This window comes from Lethenteron reissneri, chromosome 35, assembly GCF_015708825.2.
Source record: "Lethenteron reissneri isolate LAM-NWPU_2019-01 chromosome 35, ASM1570882v1, whole genome shotgun sequence".
Lineage (NCBI taxonomy): Eukaryota > Metazoa > Chordata > Hyperoartia > Petromyzontiformes > Petromyzontidae > Lethenteron > Lethenteron reissneri.
In genome coordinates, this window is record NC_083813.1 from 8,174,362 (window position 1) to 8,197,964 (window position 23,603).

At 46.1% G+C, this 23,603-nt stretch overlaps 1 protein-coding gene across 2 annotated transcripts in view; it reads left to right on the forward strand.

The window, feature by feature from the left end:
• CALB2 (calbindin 2) overlaps nt 1–23,603 on the forward strand; it is a 42,667-nt gene that overhangs the window by 15,716 nt on the left and 3,348 nt on the right. For both annotated transcript variants that reach the window (XM_061565710.1, XM_061565709.1), the window contains exons 3-10: nt 9,199–9,282; nt 10,827–10,907; nt 13,794–13,850; nt 18,466–18,543; nt 19,874–19,929; nt 20,534–20,573; nt 21,295–21,348; nt 23,069–23,140. In XM_061565710.1, the coding sequence (XP_061421694.1) occupies nt 9,199–9,282; nt 10,827–10,907; nt 13,794–13,850; nt 18,466–18,543; nt 19,874–19,929; nt 20,534–20,573; nt 21,295–21,348; nt 23,069–23,140 (522 nt within the window). The remainder of the gene's footprint in view (nt 1–9,198; nt 9,283–10,826; nt 10,908–13,793; nt 13,851–18,465; nt 18,544–19,873; nt 19,930–20,533; nt 20,574–21,294; nt 21,349–23,068; nt 23,141–23,603) is intronic.

A 23,603-nucleotide genomic window follows, 5' to 3' on the forward strand; every position in this document is an offset into this window, starting at 1 on the left:
ACATCATCATGGTTGTCATCATCATCATGGTTTATCATCATCATGGTCATCATCATCATGGTCACCATCATCATCATAGGTCATCATGGACATCATCATGGCTTATCATCATCATGGTCATCATCATCATCATCATAGTCGTCATCGTCATCATGGTTGTCATCGGCCAGACTCAATGGAGGCCTCCTCAAGCCTCCAATATCCCGACGATCCGACGACGCAACACCATATAAGTGAGAAAAAAAACGCAACAGGCTCGTCAATAAAAGAAGAACGAATTATTATACAGTATATTAGAAACCTAGAATTGCCCTTATTCATTGAACATGAAGTAGAGCCATTACAAAAAACGTCGTGTAGGGTTGTTCTGTTCCAGTATTTGTTCTTGTGCATCACTTCCAAGTGCAGCGGTATTGTAAAATAATTCGCACACTATATCTGTATATAGATTGTGACCCAAATCAGTTATTAAGCTACGTTGCTTCACTGTGAGATCTATTTTAGCAGTGGCAAAATATAGTAGTAGGTTTTTACCCTTTTAAACTGGTACAAAACTGACACCTTTATTCAAGGCATCATGTTTGCAATAACCACAACACAAGTAGTCAAAAAAGCGTACGCCTTCTGGTGTCATCTGGTCCAACATCAATGGGGACTAGGCTCTAAAGAAAGCCGTCTCGGGTGTGGACCAATCAACTTCAAGGACAGTGCATATTATTATCATTATCAGAGTTGCTTCTTTTTGTTTGCTTTTTTGACTACTTGTGTTGTGGTTATTGCAAACATGATGCCTGAATAGAGGTGTCAGTTTTGTACCAGTTTAAAAGGGTAAAAACCTACTACTACGTTGCTTCGTTAGAATGTCACACGCGAAGGATAGCTCAGCTCGTGTGTGTGTGTGTGTAATATTCTTTTAGCGTTTTCTTGCCCCAGATCCAGAACAGTCATTTTACAAAATGGATTTCTCGATAGACAGCTCTTATTTATAACTTGGTGACGAGCCCACTGAGACCAGTAGCCTGTTTTTCTTTTTTTAAAGGTTAAAATATAAATACACTTCACAGAAAATCCCAAACACCAAGTGTGAAAGAAGTCAAAACGGAAACCTTAATACAAAAAAAAAGAAACACCCCAGATAAATATCAACTGCCCCTTTCCGTGCATGTCAAGTAAGCGAGGGCACAGGCCGCTCATGCTGGAGGGCAGAACATTGACAAGCCGAATAAATATCAAGATTAATAGGAAAGGTCACGTGAGCTGTCAATACACCTGCCCTATATCGCAAATGCACAGGATGCGAAAATCCATTCGATTTTGTTTCAAATATATACAAAAAAAATCAAATCCCCCCCCTCCCTCCTCTCTCCCTGCAGCGTACGCCGTTGCCCCTGGCCACGATAGTAACAATAACAATGATAATGATGAAAATAACGCAAAACCGCCCTCTGTTTAGCGCGTCACACCGACCGTCCATTGAGCACCCCTCCTCTCACCCTCCGAGGTCAGCGGTGTCTCTCTAGCGGGGTGTCAGCAGAGGAGATGCACGCAGCATCGGTGACTCGGTGGTGGTGGTGGTGGTAGTGGTCCTCGTTAAAAGTGCCGTGAAGAATCTGAAAAGGGGGGTTACGTAACCCCAATCGGATAGCGAGTTGCATATATCATAGGTTTATTTTTTTTTACGGTTTAAAAAGGCAGGTTTCGCAACTGGCCCATCAGTTGCATAACCAAATTTGTTTCCGAAGATTGCTTGAAAGAGAAGTTTGTCTCCGATGTAAAAGCAACCGGTGGGGATAACGGATAGCAACTGCTCCCATCGACGTTCACGCGCAAGCGATTGGGTGGCGTGAAGCCAAAGCATTGCGAAACTGCTCGCTCAGGTGTCCTAGGTCCAGCGCAAATGGGATATTGTACACAAACGCTCCTCTGTTTCCACTGAGCCTTCCACCAATGTCTCTTATAATTCAGACACGTGGCTCAATTACTGATTTGGGTTCATACATTATTTTCTCAGAAACATTTTTTGAACTTTTAAGCAAATAAATGTGACCACCTAAGTAGGTCTTAGATGTTTTTTTTGGACACGGAATTTTCTTAAGCACATCAATTCGGAATAACTCCGTACTCCTATAATGGAGTGCTCTTTCTCAATCCACTCGTAACTGAATGCCCGCTAGCACCGTGCTAATCGTGGGGGATCATTGACCATACTTCACCACGCTGGTTAGTGCGGATTTGTGAAGGGTGGGCGGGCGGGCATCCGTGACCGATTCAGTCGCAATATCACTCACCACTTATATTATCCGGCGGCTGGGAATCAAAACTTAACTCGCCACGGCTCAAGTTGCCCATGCTATGCTGGCAGCCTTGTGCATTTTTGTTCGCTGTAAGGGAGTGGCAATGATGGACGTGGTGAGTATTCTTCTTCTTGGTTCTTTCGGTAAAGTCACGTAGAAGGGAAGTAATAAAATAATAAAAATAAAACATAATAAAATAAAATAATTCTCACGACGTTTCGGCTACAACGCAAGCAGCCGTCTTCAGGTGAAGAATGAGACACTACCAAGCTAGGAGCTTATATATAAGCTGCGTTGGAGGTGGAAGAGCGCCTTAAAAAGAATGTGCATATGAAAAGGACATTCTTTTTGTTAAGGCGCTCTTCCACCTCCAACGCAGCTTATATATAAGCTCCTAGCTTGGTAGTGTCTCATTCTTCACCTGAAGACGGCTGCTTGCGTTGTAGCCGAAACGTCGTGAGAATTATTTTATTTTATTATGTTTTATTTTATTATTGTATTACTTCCCTTCTACGTGACTTTACCGAAAGAACCAAGAAGTTGAATCCCTGCAGTCACGAAAGCTTTAAAGTGGTGAGTATTGTTTGTAATTCGTAAAGTACTCGTATGTATGCCACTGCCAACGCGATCTTTTATTTATTAATTGCGATAATCCGCTGCTGGTACCCACCGTGATGTACAGCATCTTTCCAGCCGAAGGTGGCATTTGAGCACACGTTTTGTGATTTCACAAGCAGATATCTAGCGCCCTCTTCTGTGCCAAGTCACGGAATGGCCCTCAGCCAACTGTGGATGGCGTTCATCCCCGTGGTGTGTTGACGTTCATACTACCGCTGATGTAACGATGCTTCGCTCCACGCCGCTGGCGAAAAGATGTTAACTATCTTCTTGGTTCTTTCGGTAAAGTCACGTAGAATGGAAATAATAAAATAATAAAAATAAAACATATTATGTTTTAATAAAATAATAAAATAATAATAAAATAATAAAAATAAAACATATAATGTTTTATTTTTATTATTTTATTATTTCCATCAAACATAATGTTTATTTTTATTATGTTATTATTTCCATTCTACGTGACTTTACCGAAAGAACCAAGAAGATGAATCCCTGCAGTCACGAAAGCTTTAAATCGAGATGTTAACTATTTTGCCTGGTATGCAAGAGGTTTGTGAGTTCGATCCCGACCCTGACGCCCGTTGCATATTTGGAGTTTGCATGTCTCTCTCTCCCCGTGGTCGCGTGGATTTTTCTCAGGGTCCCTTTTCTCAGTTTGTTTTCCCCTCCACGTTTAGAATCAACATCACGCGTTTAGAGGATTTGGCTGCTGTAAATTTCCACACGATAAGCCACTTCGTTGGATGTATTTGTATGTATGCTGCACATCTTTCGCATCGTACCTAGCCAACTGTGCTAATCGGAGGTGCCGGGGAAGGACACCAAACAACAAACTTAACACAAATAAAAAAATTAGTTTTCAATCTTGATTTAAAAGTCCGTAGCTCCAGCGGCTTCCTAAGCTATCATTTGTAGCCAAATCGCTTCTGAAAAAGAGCTCAATATAGCTCAGTGGGCCTTACCTGGTAAAATAGAGACAAAGTTCAGTTTAGTTTCTCCAGGAATTGAATTCCGTTGCTGAAAAAGCCCCCAGCACGTGCAGCGAAACGTCGGACATCATTGTCTAACAACACCAGAAAACACATTGGAGAGAGTTCCGGCTAGCTAAAAAAACACGCAGAAGTTGCATGGGGGTAGGGGGGGCACATCTCCAGTTTCACTCGTCTGTGGCAGGAACACGTGGATCAGAGAGCAGACGCAGCAGGGCAAAGACAGAATTCAAATCGTTAATAGCTGCTACTCGATAACAACACTAGCCTCAACAGTCTGTCACAGGCTATACGGGGTGGTGGGGCAGGATCTCTTTGTCTCAGATTGATTACAATCGCAGGGAATGTGAGGGATGGCAGGAGCTTGGGCAAGCCCTTCACCCAGCATTGGATTAATCGTAGCCGATGACGGCAGGGACCATTGCTAATGTAAGACATTTGTAGTGGTTAATTCAAGGGCACTCTGATGAGTGAGGCTGGAGCTGCAAGGTTAACAATGAAAGGCGACTAAAGGCACTGAGGGCGTGGCTCGCAATCTGAAATGGGCCGAGTCAAATCCCTGGCAGGCGTTGACTCCTCCCATCATTCATTCTCCTGCAGGCGATTACATTAGTAGCACTTTGTGGGAGACTAACAGTGTGTGTGGTTGTATCACGAATTCAGTCATCACTGCCATAGGCGCGTGACATTTCTGGTTGTAAACAGGAGTTGACGAGCAACATACAGGAAATCTATGTGACTTTAAAAAAATAACTCATACCATATCATCTATATTTCCAAAGCAGCTTTTTGCAACAACTACTATTCATGGAATAGTTGGGGTGTCACGGTGGCGAGATGTTATCTGCCTCGCCTGGTATGCAGGAGATCGTGGGTTTGATCCAGACCCTGACGCCTGTATATTTGGAGTTTGCATGTTCTTCCCGTGGTCGCGTGGATTTTCTCCAGGTCCTCCTGTTGCTTCCCTCCACACTTAAAAACATGCGCTTTAAACATTTGGCTGCTATAAATTTCTACGTGATAAGCCACTTCGTTGAGTTATCATTTGTGGCCAGGTCAGTTTTACCTGTTGAAATAAAAAAAATAGATTAGTTTCACAATTTTTTTTTTTATGTGGACATTATCGAGGTGCAATGGTGAGCACATTGCCGGTTCGACCGTAAACTTTCTTCATTTGCCCCACCTCTGTCCACCCAGCAGTATACATGATTGATACATCGGCGGGTCACGTGGGGTGGGATAACGTTTCTGGTACTCTTACCTCGTCCAAGACATCATGATAAGCCACTCCGTTGAGCTATCATTTGTGGCGAGGTCGCTTCTGAAAAATAAACTACTAGTTAAGTGGGCTTTACCTGGTTAAGAAATATAGCTTATCTTCTTTATATAAGCTTTAAATCGAAAAATAGCTTAGTTTTATTTGTATATATTTTTTTGTAATTTACCTACCTTTCCTCTATACTTTTCATTCCTATCGTGTTTTTGCAACTGGACACCTGTGGAAAAGAACGTTGTAGCTCATCGGATTCCTCCAGCGTAAACAAAGATTCTGATTCTGAGAATCTGACCAACGTGGAATAATCGGCCAAATACCCTCTTAGATCTTCTTGGTTCTTTCGGTAAAGTCACGTAGAAGGGAAGTAATAAAATAATAAAAATAAAACATAATAAAAAAATTCTCACGACGTTTCGGCCACAACGCAAGCAGCTTGGAGCTTATATTATATATATATAAGCTCCAAGCTTGGCAGTGTCTCATAAGCTCCAAGCTTGGCAGTGTCTCATTCTGCTGCTTGCGTTGTAGCCGAAACGTCGTGAGAATTGTTTTATTATATTTTATTTTTATTATTTTATTACTTCCCTTCTACGTGACTTTACCGAAAGAACCAAGAAGATGAATCCCTGCAGTCACAAAAGCTTTACATCGAAATTTACCCTCTTAGAGTTAGGGGGCTCTCGAAATCTACCCTCGCGTGGAATGCCCTTCCACCAGCAGTGTCTTGAGCAAGCAATTGCGGGGCTGCACCTTTGCGCAATCAATTTTACCCCCGTACATTTAACAGGGTACGTGTGAACGTTTCAATTTGCCGTGCTCACGCGTCAAGCCCTGGGGTTGAGTTGATCTTTTGCGTGGAATTTTAGTTGTTGTTGTTGCCCGAATGAAAAAAAAGGGGGGAGGGGTGGGGCAGCCGCATCACGCGCGGTGTCTTCAAGGAACCTTGAACCATGGTGAAGAGAAAAAAAATATCTCCCCCAGACACTTGGGAGGCTGCGTGAAGACGAGGTCATCACATGCCACGCGCCGTGGCCACCGAGCGCCCAAAATAATAAGCCTGAGCCACGGTTGCCTGCACACGTTGAGTGCTGTACAGGTCTGCTGGGATTCGCCTTTGCCTAGAGGCTGCAGCAAGCCAATAGGCACGCGTGTATATATATACAGGGTGATCCGCTTATAGATGCCCTACTAAAAAATATAATAGAAATGATAGAGTTAAAAACAAGATTGTATTTCAAAGCATCAACCTGCATGCCACCAATCTCAAGCCAAGAGGCACGCGCGTATACAGCGTGATCCACTTATGTAGGTCAAGATGCAGCCCTGCAATTGCTTTGCTTGCGTCACTGCTGGCGGAAGTGCCTCCACTGAAGCGAACTCTGTAGAGGGCATTTGGTCTGCTGTTTCACAGGTCGCTCGCGACCTGCCGAGCGATCTGTGCCGTAGCGTTTATACTGCTGGGTGAACAGAGGTGGGGGGGGGGGGGAATTTGAGAAGGTCACCCACTGGTTACCCCACTGAAACATCGTGGAGAAATGAAACAGCCATTACATGTCTTCCACCTATCTCAATATTATTGAGGTTGGTGTTTAGTTTGTTGTCCTTGCACCGCACCTATGATTAGCACGGTTTACTATGTACGGTTCGGAAGAACGTCAGCATACATAAATTATTACAGCAGTTTGTCTCATTTTATTCTTGGGAGGTATTTTTAAGCGTACTTCACCACGCTGGCAAGTGCAAGTTTTTTGCAGGGGTGGAGGGCATACCAGGACTGGTTCTGATATCACTCGCTGTGGCAGGCAATCGAACCCAAGCCGCTGGGTTCATAGTGCAGTGCGCTAACCAATGCGCCACCACATCACCCCAATCTCATTACACTTATTAAATCAATGCACCGATCACATTAATGCTCCTCTGTAAGATACAGAGCCGTCACTTTTACTATAGTCAATCACCTGCTGAGAAGAAACTGAGTCATTAGAAATAAGTGGGGTATATGTAATACTAATAATGGGTCGCTCTGTATAAAGCCTAAATGTCGTATTGTGTGAGTGCTACCAGCTCTTCTAAGATAACTGGCCCGGCGTGGAAGAGTAGGCCAAATACCATGTAGAGGCACTCTTCCTCTCGCGGAAGTCATTCCACCAGCAGGGGCTTGAACCATTGCAGTGATGCACCTTTAGCACAATAGAGGTTTTTGGGGGTTAGATCGCGTAAGTATATAAATGTGTCGTGAAACCCGCCACCACCCTACACAGCCATGCAGTTAGTAAGTTTTGTCACGTAAACTGAACATGCCCATGCATTACGAGTAGAGCACACCGGTGTGTCGGGGAGCAAAAGCCACAACATTCACAATCTGCACCTGTAGAGTCACTGGATTGTGGAGAAGCAGGCAACGCGTTGAGACGTGAGAGCACCCTGGCCATATTGCGATGCAGGATGCCGAGTGCATACGGTCGCTGTCTGCATAGACGTTCGTTAAAAAAATGCATCTTCGAAAGCTGATGTATATTGAACGTACACTAAGGGACGTGTTTGTGCAGCAAAAGCCGCGAGCGATTGCAACAACAATGCAAGGTGACAATCGTCGCCCCACAAACAGCGCTCTGTACGTCCCATGCTGCTGGTGTTGCTTAACTAACGACAGGGCCTCGTGGCGACGGGGGCGGGGGGGAAATCAGATACTCACGTAATGGGCAAGTGATTGGGAATTTCAAATTTAGCGCGATAAATAATTGCTCTCATTTCCTATGAAGGTGCGTGCAATTTTTCGCCGTGCATGTCACGATTACAAGGGAGATGGGTAATGATTCTAATTAAGGTTGAAGGTTAACAGCAAATAGACCTCCGCGTTTAATGAATTAATAACACTGAATTTACAAAGCCTGAAGGCATATGCCCATGCTGTGTCAGTCATGCGTGCTGTTTGACCGTAAATGCATAGGTAGTGAATGTTAAACAAATTAGAAGTGTATTGCTGGGAATGTAGCAGGTTGAACAGATTCAGGAATTTTTAGTGAAACGAAATATGTAAAAATAAATTCCTTGTACTTCAATGCCATATAAAAAATATTTTTACAACAATGTAAAAACAATTATGAAGCATCGTCGTTCATGCAAATTGCATCTCACAATCGCTGAGGAACCACCGACAAGTTGGAAGGCAGCGAAGCGGTGAGCCGGCGGGCTCAACATTTATCCAAGGCTGCCGTCCTCTACGCATATGTATATTTTTAAGTCAGTTAATGAGTGTTTATACATCTTGGTAGAAACCAGAGCATCTGGAGAACACCCACGTGTGCGAGGGGGCAACACTATCACATACAGGCATGTTGGCATGCCAGCGTAAAACGACACAAGCTCTTTATAAAGAGTAAAAATACAGTCACAATAGTGCTGAGGAGACCCACCCAGTGGCCTGGCGATTGAGTGCGGAGATGGTTCATCTGCACCGGGGCACATGCGCCAGAGGTGCCGAGGCGCTGGGCTACAAAGCGCGGGGATATTGGACCGCGTGCCCCGTTTCAACCAATGTGGCAGGGCCCATGCCGGCCAGGGAAAGCCAGTGGACCCATCTGAAATATGCATTGTCCATACTGATTTTGTATGAGCGGCAACCTTCGATCTTAGCTCTCCGGTAGTGGTCTGCAGGCCACTGGCGGTCCCTGGTGGCCTTCAGTGCGGCCCCGGACGTGCGGCCCTCGGCAACACACACAGAGTGAAAACAGCCCCCTCCCCCACCCCCATCATCAACCTGCTGTCAAACCCCAATGGTTTTAAATGTGTGGCGGTCCTCACACTGATAATGTGTTATCGGCGAAAGTGGCCCACCTCTGAACATTTGTGAAGAACACGGTATTGATAGACGTTTGGCAATGCTTCCTATAAAAAGTTCACAAATAGCCCAGCCACACAGCCCAAGGGCACGCACACATGCACGCACACATGCACGCACACACGCACTGGCTTTGTGAATGAAGTGTCTCTCATGTTGTCCACTTACCTTGCATAGGATTCCGAATCCTTCAGGGAGAGCATGAAAGAATTCATGGAGAAATTTGACCAAAACTCTGACGGTCGGATCGAGTTGGCGGAGGTGAGTTTTACGTGTGATTTGCTTCCACCTGTGCACTTTAATTTAGTGACCTTTACAGATGAGTCCCATTAGCGAAGAAAACACGAGTATGTAGCAGTTAGCGTTATTGTTTATTTGCTTACTTTTTTAGATAATAGAATTCTGCCGTGCATAATTCCTGGCATGAGCATTCCGAGGCGGCCTTGCTTATGCAATATTATTTTTAATTGATTAATATTAAAAGCTCTTATGTCCAGCATGCTGCAAGGTTAAAGGACCTCATTCTCCAAATTCCTCGTATTCTGTGGTTCACATTTAGACAACAACAACATCACTTATGTGTGTGCGCACAAATATAAACACGGATGTGGAATGCTAATATGGCACAGAATACAATTAACAATGAATTCAAGAAAACTAATCTCAAATCTGAATACAAGTCCAAGAAAGCCACAGCATCCATATCACTCGCCACCGATGTTAGTCGTGGCGGGGAATCAAACTCGGATCGCCAGGTTCATAGCGCAGCGCGATAACCACGACAACCCACATCTTTATTACGCAATTGTATGATTTTATGTTTTTAATAGAACATGTCAAGAAGGAATTTAACAAAGATTCCAATGCATCACCCACCTTAACAACACCTTGAGACTGAGCGACGCAATTCTGGAGAAGAAATAAAAAAAATATCCATGATTATATCGTGGTTTATTTAGGCCATAAACTCATAGAGAGCTGAATGTTAAAAGTGGACTTGTATTGAAATCATCAGTGGACATTTAATGGATGGCAGATGTTTGCCAGCAAAATCCAGTTGTCATTTTCTCTCTGCTCCCAGTTGGGGGGCTGCTGTTGTGTGATCGTTGTGCACTTTGCTTGTTTGTGGTTCAAAGCGTTTCAGATCACCCTCAGAAGCAATGCTTCTCACGCACTAAAGCTTTGTCGCCTAATTGCGCGTTTCATCCAGGAGCTCTCTCCAGGCACACTCACTTTTATTGAAAGGCAGCCGCTTCATTATTCATATCGGCACTGTAACCATAACATTTCTCAAATGCGTGTGCAAATTAATTAACCGCCCTCGTACGAAGAGGCTAAAAAAAGTGGAGGCTAAAAAAGAGATCGCACTTAAATTCATAAATGCATTATATAACCGTCAACATTTAACTCGATACCACATAAAGCGCGTTTGTAAATTGATTCGTGAACGAGCCAAAGGATTTCACTGTTTTTATAACAATCTTATTGGAAACAACGGACAAATTTCTTCAATCTTGGATGCAAATTATTTCAAATAAAAAGAGTTACAATAATGCCCCATGGATTGGATATGCATCTTCACGAATGTTTTCAGCTTAGTACTAAGGGCAAATTGTGGAAGAGTAGACGAATACCCTCCAGAGCTCCCCTTAGTTGGAGGCACTTCCACCAACAGTGGTCTGTGCGAGCAATTGCAGGGCGTGCACCTTTACCCTCTTTCTTCACTCACCGCTGTAGAGATGCAAACATCGTGACCGAATAAGTCGACGAATGAGTCGTGTGCCTGATGAACTCTGGGTCCACAGCTCGCGCAGATCCTGCCGACCGAGGAGAACTTCCTGCTGTTTTTCCGGCAGCACGTCAAGTCCAGCGCAGAGTTCATGGAGGTGAGGAGACATTCGCTCTGCCATGGCACACGTACAGAGGGCACATGGAGGCATGCACAGAGGGCACCTGGTTAAGCCTTTAAAATGCAATCAAATTTGTTTCAATGGAGCAGGGAATACTTCATCAGCATGTAATCAGCACGGTCTTATAAAGAATAAAGATTTCGATTTAAAGCTTTCGTGACTGCAGGGATTCATCTTCTTGGTTCTGTCGGTAAAGTCACGTAGAAGGGAAGTAATAAAATAATAAAAATTTAACATAATAAAATAATTCTCACGACGTTTCAGCTACAACGCAAGCAGCCGTCTTCAGGTGAAGAATGAGACACTGCCAAGCTTGGAGCTTATATTATGTATATACGCTCCAAGCTTGGCAGTGTCTCATAAGCTCCAAGCTTGGCAGTGTCTCATTCTGCTGCTTGCGTTGTAGCCGAAACGTCGTGAGAATTATTTTATTATGTTTTATATTTATTACTTTATTACTTCCCTTCTACGTGACTTTACCGAAAGAACCAAGAAGAAGATTAAAGATCCCTGGTTTTGATCTTCTACGAAGCTCATGTTCCATTCTAAACCGCATCCGTACAAACCATGGCAGTTGTAGAAACCTGATGCACAAATGGAAAATGTAAAACTATCCAGTGTGGGACTGTGGTCATCCAGAACAGATCGTACAACAAATAACGACGCAATGGCCCGATCCACAAATACGAAGGGGACACCACAGCGATACACCTCCACTACTTCTGACTCGGTGGTCTCTCTTGACCACCTGGATGTGAGATCGTAGTTATTGCTCTGCGTCTACATCAGCAGCCATGCGAATGATGAAGCAAAGAGATTAAAGCCGACCCATGTGCTCATGTTCTTTATGAATAGTTCGTGTGAAAGCGAACCACAATTCATATAAATTATATGCATATGTTACAATTGATAGGGTGCGCTTCTGGGCGCTGCAGAAGCAGAGAATGTCGGCCTCAGGCTGGGCTTATTCTGACTCGTATCGGCAGTTAGGCTGCAACAACACCGTGCCACTCTCCTCAGGGGATGAGACCTGAGGATGCATTTAAATACAACTCACCAAAAGCGGACGGAACAAACAAGAAACGATGCAAGCACAACGGGAAAAAAATGTGAAAAAAATATTGAATAAATTAGTGAAGCCCAATTATTAAAATTCATTGCATTTTCTGGGAAGGAGTTCAATGATTACACAGCCAGCACATACAATACAGAGCCATGCTTATGGTTGGAGAGGGAAAAATGGACGTCAAATATTATTTAGCATTTCAATAGAATTTTCATTAAACAGTCGTAATCATTCTCATTATGGGCATGATGGTGGAAATTAAAGGGAAATAAAAATAATCTAAGATGCTTCCCTCATTCTGCAATCCGCTGTGATGACTGCCTTTGCCGTTACACTGAGCTGAAAGCCGTGAGTGGCTGCCAAAGATTTATTTTCTTTGCGCATATTGACATACATTTGGTCAACCCTTTAGGAAATAGTGAAGCGTACACGATCTCCATTTTCGCATTTTTCAAACAGCAAATCTACAGACGCATATGGTGCGGTGCATTTTACCTGCTTTGCGAATGAATAAATGAACGGATGCATAATTTACACGAATTTATGCGGCAAACAGGCTGCTTTCGAGACATGAATAATCATGAATAATCATGGGCCATGAGGACTCGGGGATGAGTGTCCAACATTTGTGAAAAAAAGCTTCATAGCTCATCGGATTCCCCCAGTCTAAATCAAGATTCTGATTCTATTGGAGATCTCACTATGTACCATGTCCCTCCTCAAATATGTCTGTCGGCCATCATCGCTTTCCATTTAGCTCTGTCCATGATATTACTCGACAACTTCGCAAATTGTTCAAATTGTTTATTTAACTTAATTTGCTGTCTTCCCCGGCGTCTTGTAGCTTAATAATTTTCCCAGTCAAAGCATTATTCTCAGTCTCTTGTTTTCTCGTTTCATGTCCAAAGAAATCTGACTTTGAGGTGCCTGGCATTAAACACTGCTGGGCGTTTGAGGCGGACCACGCATCGCAACCACATTTCATGAAAACGCGTAGAGGCTTCTGTGACCACCCAACATCTTGCTTACCCTGTGCGTGGAGACATTTGGGCACGAGTGCACAACTGAGAGGCGTGCATTTCAGTTGACACACGAAACGCCTTGTTACATCTTTGCACTAACCCTGCGAGAATGAATATAACTGCAAAGTGCATTGGCCATACCTCCATGTTTGTAATGGATAATTTGCATGTTTTTGCTCCTACTGCGAAATGTCTCCTTCATGAACACAACAACAACAACAACTGCACAATCCAATTACATGGCTGCACCTCTCCCATGACTCAGTTCCGCAGCTTTAAACACCGCTTGTCGGTAGCTATTATTTATTTGAATTACTGCTGCACATCAACAAAATGTCAAAAGAGAAAAATATATATATTTAAATTAAATCCCTCTCTCCTCTGACCTTACACTGCAAAACGATCTCCCCAGGTAGGGACCTTGATTAAAAAAAACTGGCTGGTATGCCACTGCACCAACCGAGTAAACAGTGCACGGTATGCCTTTGAACGACACAACTCCCGATTAAGCGAGCCGACTTTAGGGATGGCAACCCCCCCCCCCCCGAACTAAGGGGAGGGGGGGCACACCACGTGGTCATTTGGCTCATTTTATGCCGAGCTCCAGATTGGAGAGAGAAAAGAATACTCGAGCATTGGCATCGCTGAGCAAGGATTTAGGCACGGAGGGGCATGCACGTGGAAGCCCCAGCTGCAGTGAGTGTTTGGCAAGTGATGGACGCGTCGCATTTGAAGGAGTCGCCCTGACGAACGGCTGTGGCTTTACACCCACAGATTTGGAGGCGGTACGATTCGGACCGCAGTGGCTTCATCGAGGCTAACGAGCTGAAGGTACGATGGCTTCGACGGGCGTAGACAGCTCATACATGCACGCGCCCAAAGGGGTGTTTAAGACGTGGTGTGGTGATGAGGTGGCCAGGTTTGTTCAGAGGTCAGAGCGATGAATGCGCTGGTGCAACACTGAGATCCTGGGTTAGAATCCAAGCGGCTGCCTGTGACTGAACGGGTTTACCAGGTGATGATGGTCTTTGCTCGGTTGACGGTCTTAGCCCCTGTCACCCATCACTGCACAACACACAAAAAAAACCCCCATCACATTTAATTTGCTTGTGCACTTAACGTTGGTGAAATTATACCTCGGAAAATTAAAATGATCAGTTTCAATGTCCTGTGATAAACATTAATGTGGCAGAGTGCATGGGAATGTGCCGCCCCTCTCCTGCGTGGATCACCTTCTATCGGCTGTTATTCGACGCGAAGGTTTGCACTGCTCTGCAAGAGACCTAAATGGGTCTCTCGCATGACATGACACCGATAATACAATCGGGACAAAAGTGTGCGAAACATTTCGATTTAAAGCTTTCGTGACTGCAGGGATTCATCTTCTTGGTTCTTTCGGTAAAGTCACGTAGAAGGGAAATAATAAAATAGTAAAAATAAAACATCATAAAATAATTCTCACGACGTTTCGGAGGCAACACAAGCTTCCGTCTTCAGGTGGATAGCTGTATCAAGTAATGATGCAGCTATCGTGCTGTGACGGTTCCACCTGAAGACAGAAGCTTGTGTTGCCTCCGAAACGTTGTGAGAATTATTTTATTATGTTTTATTTTTATTATGTTATTATTTCCCTTCTACGTGACTTTACCGAAAGAACCAAGAAGATGTTGCGAAACATTACAAAAAAATGTAAAAAAAACAAAAATAAGTGGTGGAGTGAATTCAAATGTCCAGTGTTTTTCTTGGAAACGTGCTCCCAATTATAATTTAGTTTTCATTTTATTTCTGCATTTCTTGCCTGCAGTCCCCTAATGATTTTAGTGCGGTGATTTTCCAAGCCAGAGTTAACGCCTCAACCTTGACAAGCAGGCGGCTTGCGAGCACACCACACCATGAGGTCTCACAGTCGCAGGCTTTGTTCTGATACTCACTATGAGAGAGAAGGAGGGGGTGGGGTAATTATACCCGTATGACCCACTGAGAAAAGGTAGAGTTAAAATTGGGCGAGCCACATTTCACCACGCTCGGCAGAGCAACGGGTTCCTCTTGGCGAAGCCGGGCCAAGTGGTGAGACGCTAAGGGTTGAGCTGGGGGGATATTGCACTCGGAATACAGCAAGCGATAATGATGCCTTCACTGAGTGGTGCAGCCTCACCTGGAAGAACACGCGGTGGTGGAGTTGGCCCAGACTAAATTGAATCTCGCAAATCTAATGAGCTGGCTGCTTCGCAAGCAGATGCATTTCCTCGTGTGCGTGTCGCGCGCTTAAGGATGTATCACGCGCTTTCAGATGCGCTTCCGTGGTCGTCTGGAACGGTCTTCCTTCCGATATTAGGAAACCACTGGAGCTATGCACTTTTAAATAATCTAGATTGAAAACTCATTTCTTTACAACTGCTTTTTGTATTTAGTTTGGTGCCCTTCTCTCACACCTCCAATTAGCACGGTGGGCTATGTACGGAGCGCAAAAAGTTCAACATACATGCATGCATGTAAAGAGTATCCTATATAGAGTTTTATATAAAAATGATACACTCAGCGTCATAAGCCAGAGTCAATCCACTCCTAGATGAAGGCTTCCCCATGCCGCTACCACCTCTCACGATCCTGTAATGTAATCATCTACATGCACACGGGGGAGATATTATATCTCTCCGTCTCCGCGGCGTACGTGCTCATGAACCAGTACGGGTTAAAGTCCCTTGTGTTGTGACAATTACACTATTATTAGAGTGTCGTTATGTAGTAAATTACGTAACAGCGGTGGAATTACCATTAACTATTTAACGGCACCCGAGATTTAAACAGCCGAGCAAACACGTGTGTGGTTAAAGGAGGACCGCGATCGAACGCTTATTCTGAGCACGAGTAATACAAGCATGTCAATGATTGCGGATTATTTTAATGCACCGTCCCAAATATTACCTAATTTAAAGGTTAATAACAAAACATTAAACAATTATGTCTGTTGCTTGAAACGTATTGATCTCGTAATTTAATCTTGCATGCCATGAATTGTTTAACACGTCGCAATAAAAATATGATGCGTTTTTTTATTAATAACGTATCGACTTGTTGTGCATGGAACATTGACTCCCTCCTAATGCAGTCCACTGCAATTAACTTAAACACATTCTATACTGTCTGAAGAAAATGCCCTGAGCCAATCAAGATATATTGTATTTCAATTTTATTTCGAATAAGTATGGCTCTTAAAGTGTCAAACAATCTCACTCGTTGCGAGATTTCAGTATGCTCCCCCCACTCCCTGCTCCCCCCCACTCCCTGCCCCCCCCCCCACTCCCTGTTCCTCCCCCCACTCTCTGCACCCCCACTCCCTGTTCCCCCACTCCCTGTTCCTCCCCCACTCTCTGCACCCCCACTCCCTGCTCCCCCACTCCCTGCTCCCCCACTCCCTGTTCCCCCCCCCCATTCCCTGCCCCCCCCCCACTCCCTGTTCCCCCTCTCTGCTCCCCCACTCCCTGTTCCCCCACTCCCTGTTCCCCCACTCCCTGTTCCCCCACTCCCTGTTCCTCCCCCACTCTCTGCACCCCCACTCCCTGCTCCCCCACTCCCTGTTCCCCCCCCCCATTCCCTGTCCCCCCCCCCCCACTCCCTGTTCCCCCTCTCTGCTCCCCCACTCCCTGTTCCCCCACTCCCTGTTCCCCCACTCCCTGTTCCCCCACTCCCTGTTCCCCCTCCCTGCTCCCCCGCTCCCTGCTCCCCCACTCCCTGTTCCCCCACTCCCTGTTCCCCCACTCCCTGTTCCCCCACTCCCTGTTCCCACTCCCTGCTCCCCCACTCCCTGTTCCCCCCCTCCCTGCTTCCCCCACTCCCTGTTCCCCCACTCCCTGTTCCCCCCACTCCCTGTTCCCCACTCCCTGTTCCCCACTCCCTGCTCCCCCACTCCCTGCTCCCCCACTCCCTGTTCCCCCACTCCCTGTTCCCCCACTCCCTGTTCCCCCTCCTGTTCCACTCTACTGACTTCCCCCACTCCCTGCTCCCCCACTCCCTGTTCCCCCCACTCCCTGTTCCCCCACTCCCTGTTCCCCCCACTCCCTGTTCCCCCCCTCTCCCGCTCCCCCACTCCCTGTTCCCCCACTCCCTGTTCCCCCACTCCCTGTTCCCCCACTCCCTGATTCCCCACTCCCTGTTCCCCCACTCCCTGTTCCCCCTCCCTGCTCCCCCACTCCCTGTTCCCCACTCCTGCTCCCCCACTCCCTGTTCCCCCACTCCCTGTTTCCCCCACTCCCTGTTCCCCCACTCCCGTTCCCCCACTCCCTGTTCCCACTCCCTGCTCCCCCACTCCCTGTTCCCCCACTCCCTGTTCCCTCTCCCTGTTCCCCCACTCCCTGTTCCCCCACTCCCTGTTCCCACTCCCTGCTCCCCCACTCCCTGTTCCCCCACTCCCTGTTCCCCCACTCCCTGTTCCCCCACTCCCTGTTCCCCCACTCCCTGTTCCCCCACTCCCTGTTCCCCCACTCCCTGTTCCCCCACTCCCTGTTCCCCCACTCCCTGTTCCCCCTCTCTGCTCTCCCACTCCCTGCTCCTCCCATTCCCTGCTCCCCATCTCTGCTCCCCCCACCCTCTGCTCCCCCCACCCTCTGCTCCCCCCACCCTCTGCTCCCCCCACCCCCTGCTTCCCCCCTCTGCTCCTCTCCCTGCTCCCCCCATTCCCTGCTCCCCCCACTCCCCGCACACAAGCCGCGTGGTTCCAGTGTGTCGGGGTTTGCGCTGGCGCTGTATAACTCTCCGACGTGTTCTCGGCTTCTGTCGACCGTTGTTCGGCGCGATGTTCGACGCTTCAATTTCCTGCAGCGCAAAACGTTGGACATCGTTTCGAAGAACACGCAGAGCGACCCGAACACACACACACGAGGGGGGAAATGCAAACAGATTCCTTGCTCAAACGAGCAATAAGCGACTGTTCACAGCCCTGAGCGAGTGGTGGAAATTTCACATTCCTATACCAGGGCCATGTCTATCCGTAGGGCGACAAAAGCGGTACTTCTTGTATCAACCCCAGAATGTGATGTGCTGGGGTGCCACGGTGGCGAAGTGTTCACTCCCTCGCTTCGTATGCAGGAGGTCGTGGGTTTGATCCCGACCCTGGCGTTTTGTATATTTTGTGTAAGTTTGTATGTATATCTCTCTCCTCCGGGTTTTCCCTCCAAACTTAGAATCAACATGCGTTTAGAGTATTTGGCTGCTTTAAATGCCCACGCGGTAAGCCACTTCGTTGAGCTATCATTTGTTGCCAGGTCGCTTCTGAAAAAACCCCCCATAAAACTCAGTGGGTCTTACCTGGTAAAATAATAAAAAATAGTTAGTGAATAGTTAATAGTCAACCGCCAACCAGGATTTGAACGAGCCACTCGTTCTCCCGCCCTGCCAACTGGCCGGCTACATCACCAGCTGCCTCGTGTTGCTCTGTCTTTTATTACAGGATTTCTTGAAAGATCTGCTGAAGAAGGCCAACAGGGAGTTTGACGAAAAGAAGCTCAACGAGTACACCCAGACGACGGTACGCTCACTCAAAGCCTCCCCTTTGTCCTCCCGATCCGACTTGGCGCTGGCGATTCGCCAGTGTCCAGAACGATGGCCCATGCAAGACGCTCTCCTGTCGCTTTGCTCCATTCGCACCTCGAGAAAAAAAAATTCGCGCATCACTGAACGCGTGTGGGTGGTTGTGCTTTGGGCAGTGAGCGCGCTCGCTCTCCCATTCCCAGATTCCTGGGATCGGCTGAATCCTGGCCACACTTCAGCACCAGTATCTGGACCTTGCACGTCTCCGCCAGGTCGACTCAACCTAAGTGCCCAGTGGCGTCTATCAGCCGTCTGTACATTGCCACTGTTAGGTAGCAGCAGTGGACAACAAACATTGAGTTTGTTTTCCTTTCCCCACGCCTCCGATTCGCACGGTTGGCTACGTACTGTGCGAAAGAAGTTCAACGTACATTACAAGAGGCCTTCCACTATTTCTCCCACTGTTTTCTTCCCTTGGTTGCTCTTGCCCCGAAGTGACCTCCGAACTCTGTGATGTCGCCTCGCTGCTGCCATCTCTTCCGCTGTCTGCCTCTGCTTTTTTTCGTCTCCTATCGGGTCTCAACTCCGGAGATAATTGCGTCTCTTGTCTCTCCGTCCGTTCTTCTTGTGCTGGGTTCTGCCCAAAATCCACACCATTCACTTCTCCATAACAAGGGCATGAGCGGTTGGGAGAGAAATGACGGTGTCACTTTTGTTGGACCAACACGACATTCCCTCCAGTCGGCGAGAATCTCGAGCCACGAGAACTACACATGAAAGCACGCCGATTACGATTCGCCCAACATATATCGCTTGTGATCTCTACCGGTAGCGTGACCCTGTTCAGCGGAGGACTGGGCTTCCTAGAAACTCAGTTTGGGGAAATGTCACAGTCAACGTTAAACAAACTGTGAACAAAAGTTAAACGCCAAACATAGTTACGATATGATCTGTTATTTTTTTTGTGTCTGTGTTGCATTCTGCTCGAGTTTCTCATCTGCTATGTGTTTGCTGAAAGGCTCTACCAACATTACAAAATGTATTGAATTGACGATAAGGAGTTAAAAAGAGGGGGGGGGGGCCCTGAGCCTTTATCAGGGGGTAATCTCCCCCCCCCCTCTCCACACTACAATGCTGTGCGCCAGGGTCATTCGGTGATCTCTCATATCCGTTTCAACAATCCCAAGGAACTATCCAGGAACAAGGGCGTGACATTTTCCCCATGTGTGCGCATTGATGTTGTTCTGTTGCTGGCAACGAGCTTGAACAAAGCTCTCCACAGCGCCGGTGCTTGCAATAATTGTAATCACACGTGCGCTCACATGCAGCTCAAGATGTTTGACTCCAACCGGGATGGAAAGCTGGAGCTGTCCGAGATGGCCAGGTATTATACCACTTCACTCCCATCGTGCCCACCCGGCGGTGGCTGCGTAGCGCAGGGGACACTGAGCCGGCAACTCTGAAATTCGTGGGCTCGAATCGGGATTTCGGCTCGCTCCCGTGACTATATTGGGTTCTCAACTGTATCGAGTTGATGGTCTCAACCTGGTTACCAATGACTCCGCAACAAACCGTTCACGTAACATTTAGTTGTGAACAGTGCTTCCATGTGGATGAATAGAGCTCTGCAAAAATTCCGCGCAACAAACTTCAAAACGGTCACTTGAATTTAATTTTCAAGTAGTTCTATGATATCTCCCTCTGTAGGCCACTCTTGATGCATTGGGGTTGCATCGCTTTGATACGTGATATCTCATGACACCAAAAGTACTATTCGGTTAAATTTGGGATTAAAAAAAGGTATTTAATCTTAAGCACTGCCACATGAACAAGAGTCAGTTCGATGTCACTCTAGTACCATTGCCGTTACAAAAAATGGAAATAAGGAACATGCATATCGTGAAATGCATATTTCACTTGGCGACACGCACAATAAACATACACGAACAACAACGTGACTTGAATTTCCTTCTTCGTTATCATTGCAGACTTCTGCCGGTGCAGGAGAACTTCCTGCTAAAGTTCCAGGTGAGTGCAACATCTGAACCTTTGTTGACAGTGATCTCTGAACTAATTGGTTGTGGGCCTACGACCACATAAATCTGGAACGTGACCGAACTCGTCAGATCTCAGGATTAAAACTGAAACAATACATAGATGATGGCCATGACAGATTCCATTCAGCAGTGGACAGAAGATGACTGGTTATGATGACAATTTATAAAAAGGACCAGTGTTTGACTTTATACTCCACTGAACACGTAACAAACTTATGAACCCGTTCATAATCTAAACAACAATAATAATGATTACCTTTGTTTATCGAGAAAAGCTTGAGTCTCGAAAGGCTCAAGATGGTGCTGCTTTGGGATGTTTGGCAAATTCCATTAATGGCCCGTGGGAGGAAAACAGCGTAGCTGGAGAAAACTCGAGGGAATAACACTCAAAACTCTGCACAGATGGATTGACAGCCCAGTGAGTTCTGGATTCGCACAAATGTTAGTGCGATGGACCAACCCATCGCCTCCAAAGTGCTGCATTACATTTATGTTCCGCTGCACCCGGCTAAACACGCGTGGCAAAAATGTTTATTGTTATATATTCGTTAAATCGATATCTGTAAATAAACGTGGAAATCAAATTTTCTAAATCCGAATTGTATTGAGTTTCTGCCGGTCGTCATCAATGCAACGTCGCAGCTCGTTTTTTTTTAACGAAGCATTTTGAAACGACGTGAAATCTATTGCAGGGCGTAACAATGACAGCAAAAGAATTCAACGACATCTTTACGTTTTACGACAAGGTGAGTCCCCGTGTGTGTCACAGTTGCCCGGTCATGCTGGGAAAGGCTGGGTCATATGCAGACGTTCAGCCGTTGCCATGCCACCTCACAATTTGACTGCAATTCCAATATCCTGCCCCTTTATAATTCATATCGGGATCATTAGAACTGAGCGGCGCAAATTGCACAATACGCCTGTGCTCTGAATTAATATATATGCTCCTTCAGTGAATGCAGTGATTGCAGTTTTGTCACCATATAGCAGCCACATTTATGTCGATCTCCGCGTTTGTTTACGAGCACAACCACGCACCAGCACTTCGGTTCAGTGGTCAGGTGTTGCAGATTACCAACGCGACCATTGCAACACGTATATACATGTACTGTAATGCAATGAAAATATTGTGTGTGTGTGTGATTGCGTGCAAGGCGACATTTCCCATAAGGCCAGCAGGCAAGACAGCTACCACTGCAGCATAGCAACGTGACTGCAGTCAGCCCCAAAACCCTTCGTGTTGTACCGGGAAGCAAAGAAAGACGACGACGACGATGATGATGATCACTTTTATTCACAAGTGCATTTTGTTCTTCAAGAGAGAAACTCTCTCACCTGATATTTCCCCAAACGCTGCTATGCTGGCTGGCTGGCTAGCAGGAGGGATTGTCGCCATGAGACACTGTCACTATAGAGTACTAGATACCACCTATTCCATAATAATTCCAATATGATTGTATCTGCCTATATTCCCATAATCCCATAAGCAGGTTTATAAAAAATGAGACGCAGCATCACGAAGGACAAAATAAGGCGAGATGGATGTGGAGTGCCAAACATAATTTCCGGCCGCTGTGTTCCGGCTGAAATTAAGCACAGAGCATACTTGCATAATACCCCGATTATGCATCACGACCACTGCGGTGGACTGCTATGATTTATACGACTGCTGTGAGAATAAATGCAAAGTTTTCCACACATATTTGGGGACAGTGGGGGGTTAACTATTTTGTATTTTTTCCCATTAATGCATAAGGGGGATGCGTTGCGTAGTGTGCAGCAATTACAACCTCATTACGTGCACCATAGATTTTGTAATAAACAGAACAATTTACTCGCGTGTAAGCCGTTACATCGTTAACACGTATGTGCAGCAATTACACGGAGTGTTTACAGTGGCACTGGGGGTCATCGCTGGGGGGGATGCTCCGATATCCCAATTAAGCCCTGCGCATGTGAAACTAAACAATTGGAATAAAAAAAAACCCGCCTGCATCCCGATGAAACGTCACGCCGACGGCCGGACATTGAGTTCAGTTTCATTTATTATGTATAGCCCTGTGAGCCATGCGGCTCTTGACTCGGGTGCGACCGCAACAAAACAAAAACATGAACGAGAAACATCTTAAAGTGGCTACACGCAACAGAAAAATTCTGGGGAAAAACAGCAAACTCTTCCAGGAAAAAAAACGCATTTCAACGCTGTGTGCAAACAATCCCAGTGGGATGCAAGTCAAACAATAACAACCATAAGAGAATGTAGATTAAAGTTATCAGGCCAACTCTGTACTAAAACAAACAAACGTGGCTAAACCAAAACGTTTTCAAAAGTCACCAAAATAAATCTACAAAAACAATGTAACAGCGATCACAGGAACTGTGATTCAAATTTAACAATAAACGATATCCATAACACGTGCGATATCGACAACGCCGACACAATGTGCAATCGTGGCTAATTTGCAGGACAGAAACGGATACATCGATGAGGACGAACTCGAGGCTCTTCTGCGGGACCTTCACGAGAAGAACAGGAAGGTACAAAGATCCCCCGTGTAGCCTTCACAGACTGTAGGGTCTTGCACAGACTATTGGAGAAAGTGCTGTTAGCGAGCACCTACGAAGGCCGGCACGGCACACGAGGGGCTGGGTGGCCAACACCACGCCCGGTCGAACTTTGTCTCCCTAGTGACGATGTTTACACATCTCACCAGGTACTCATCTGAGGCTGAGTCGACCTAGGAGAGGACCAGTGGCAATCTCGAAAGTCGCGGTGCGAACGCAACGGTGACGTTTTTGTTGAGAAACTTTTTTTTTCTTCAAAATCGTGATTTGTCGCTCTCTGAATGCAATGATTTAGTGCCGTTGCCGATAAGAGCTGTGATTGCATGGGACGTTTCACGTGGCGTTTCACGCCTTTCTTTGACAATAACTTAATCTAAAATGCAATTCTCTGAAACGGTATTAATTTATCCACACACTTTTGTACTGGTCTCGAGTA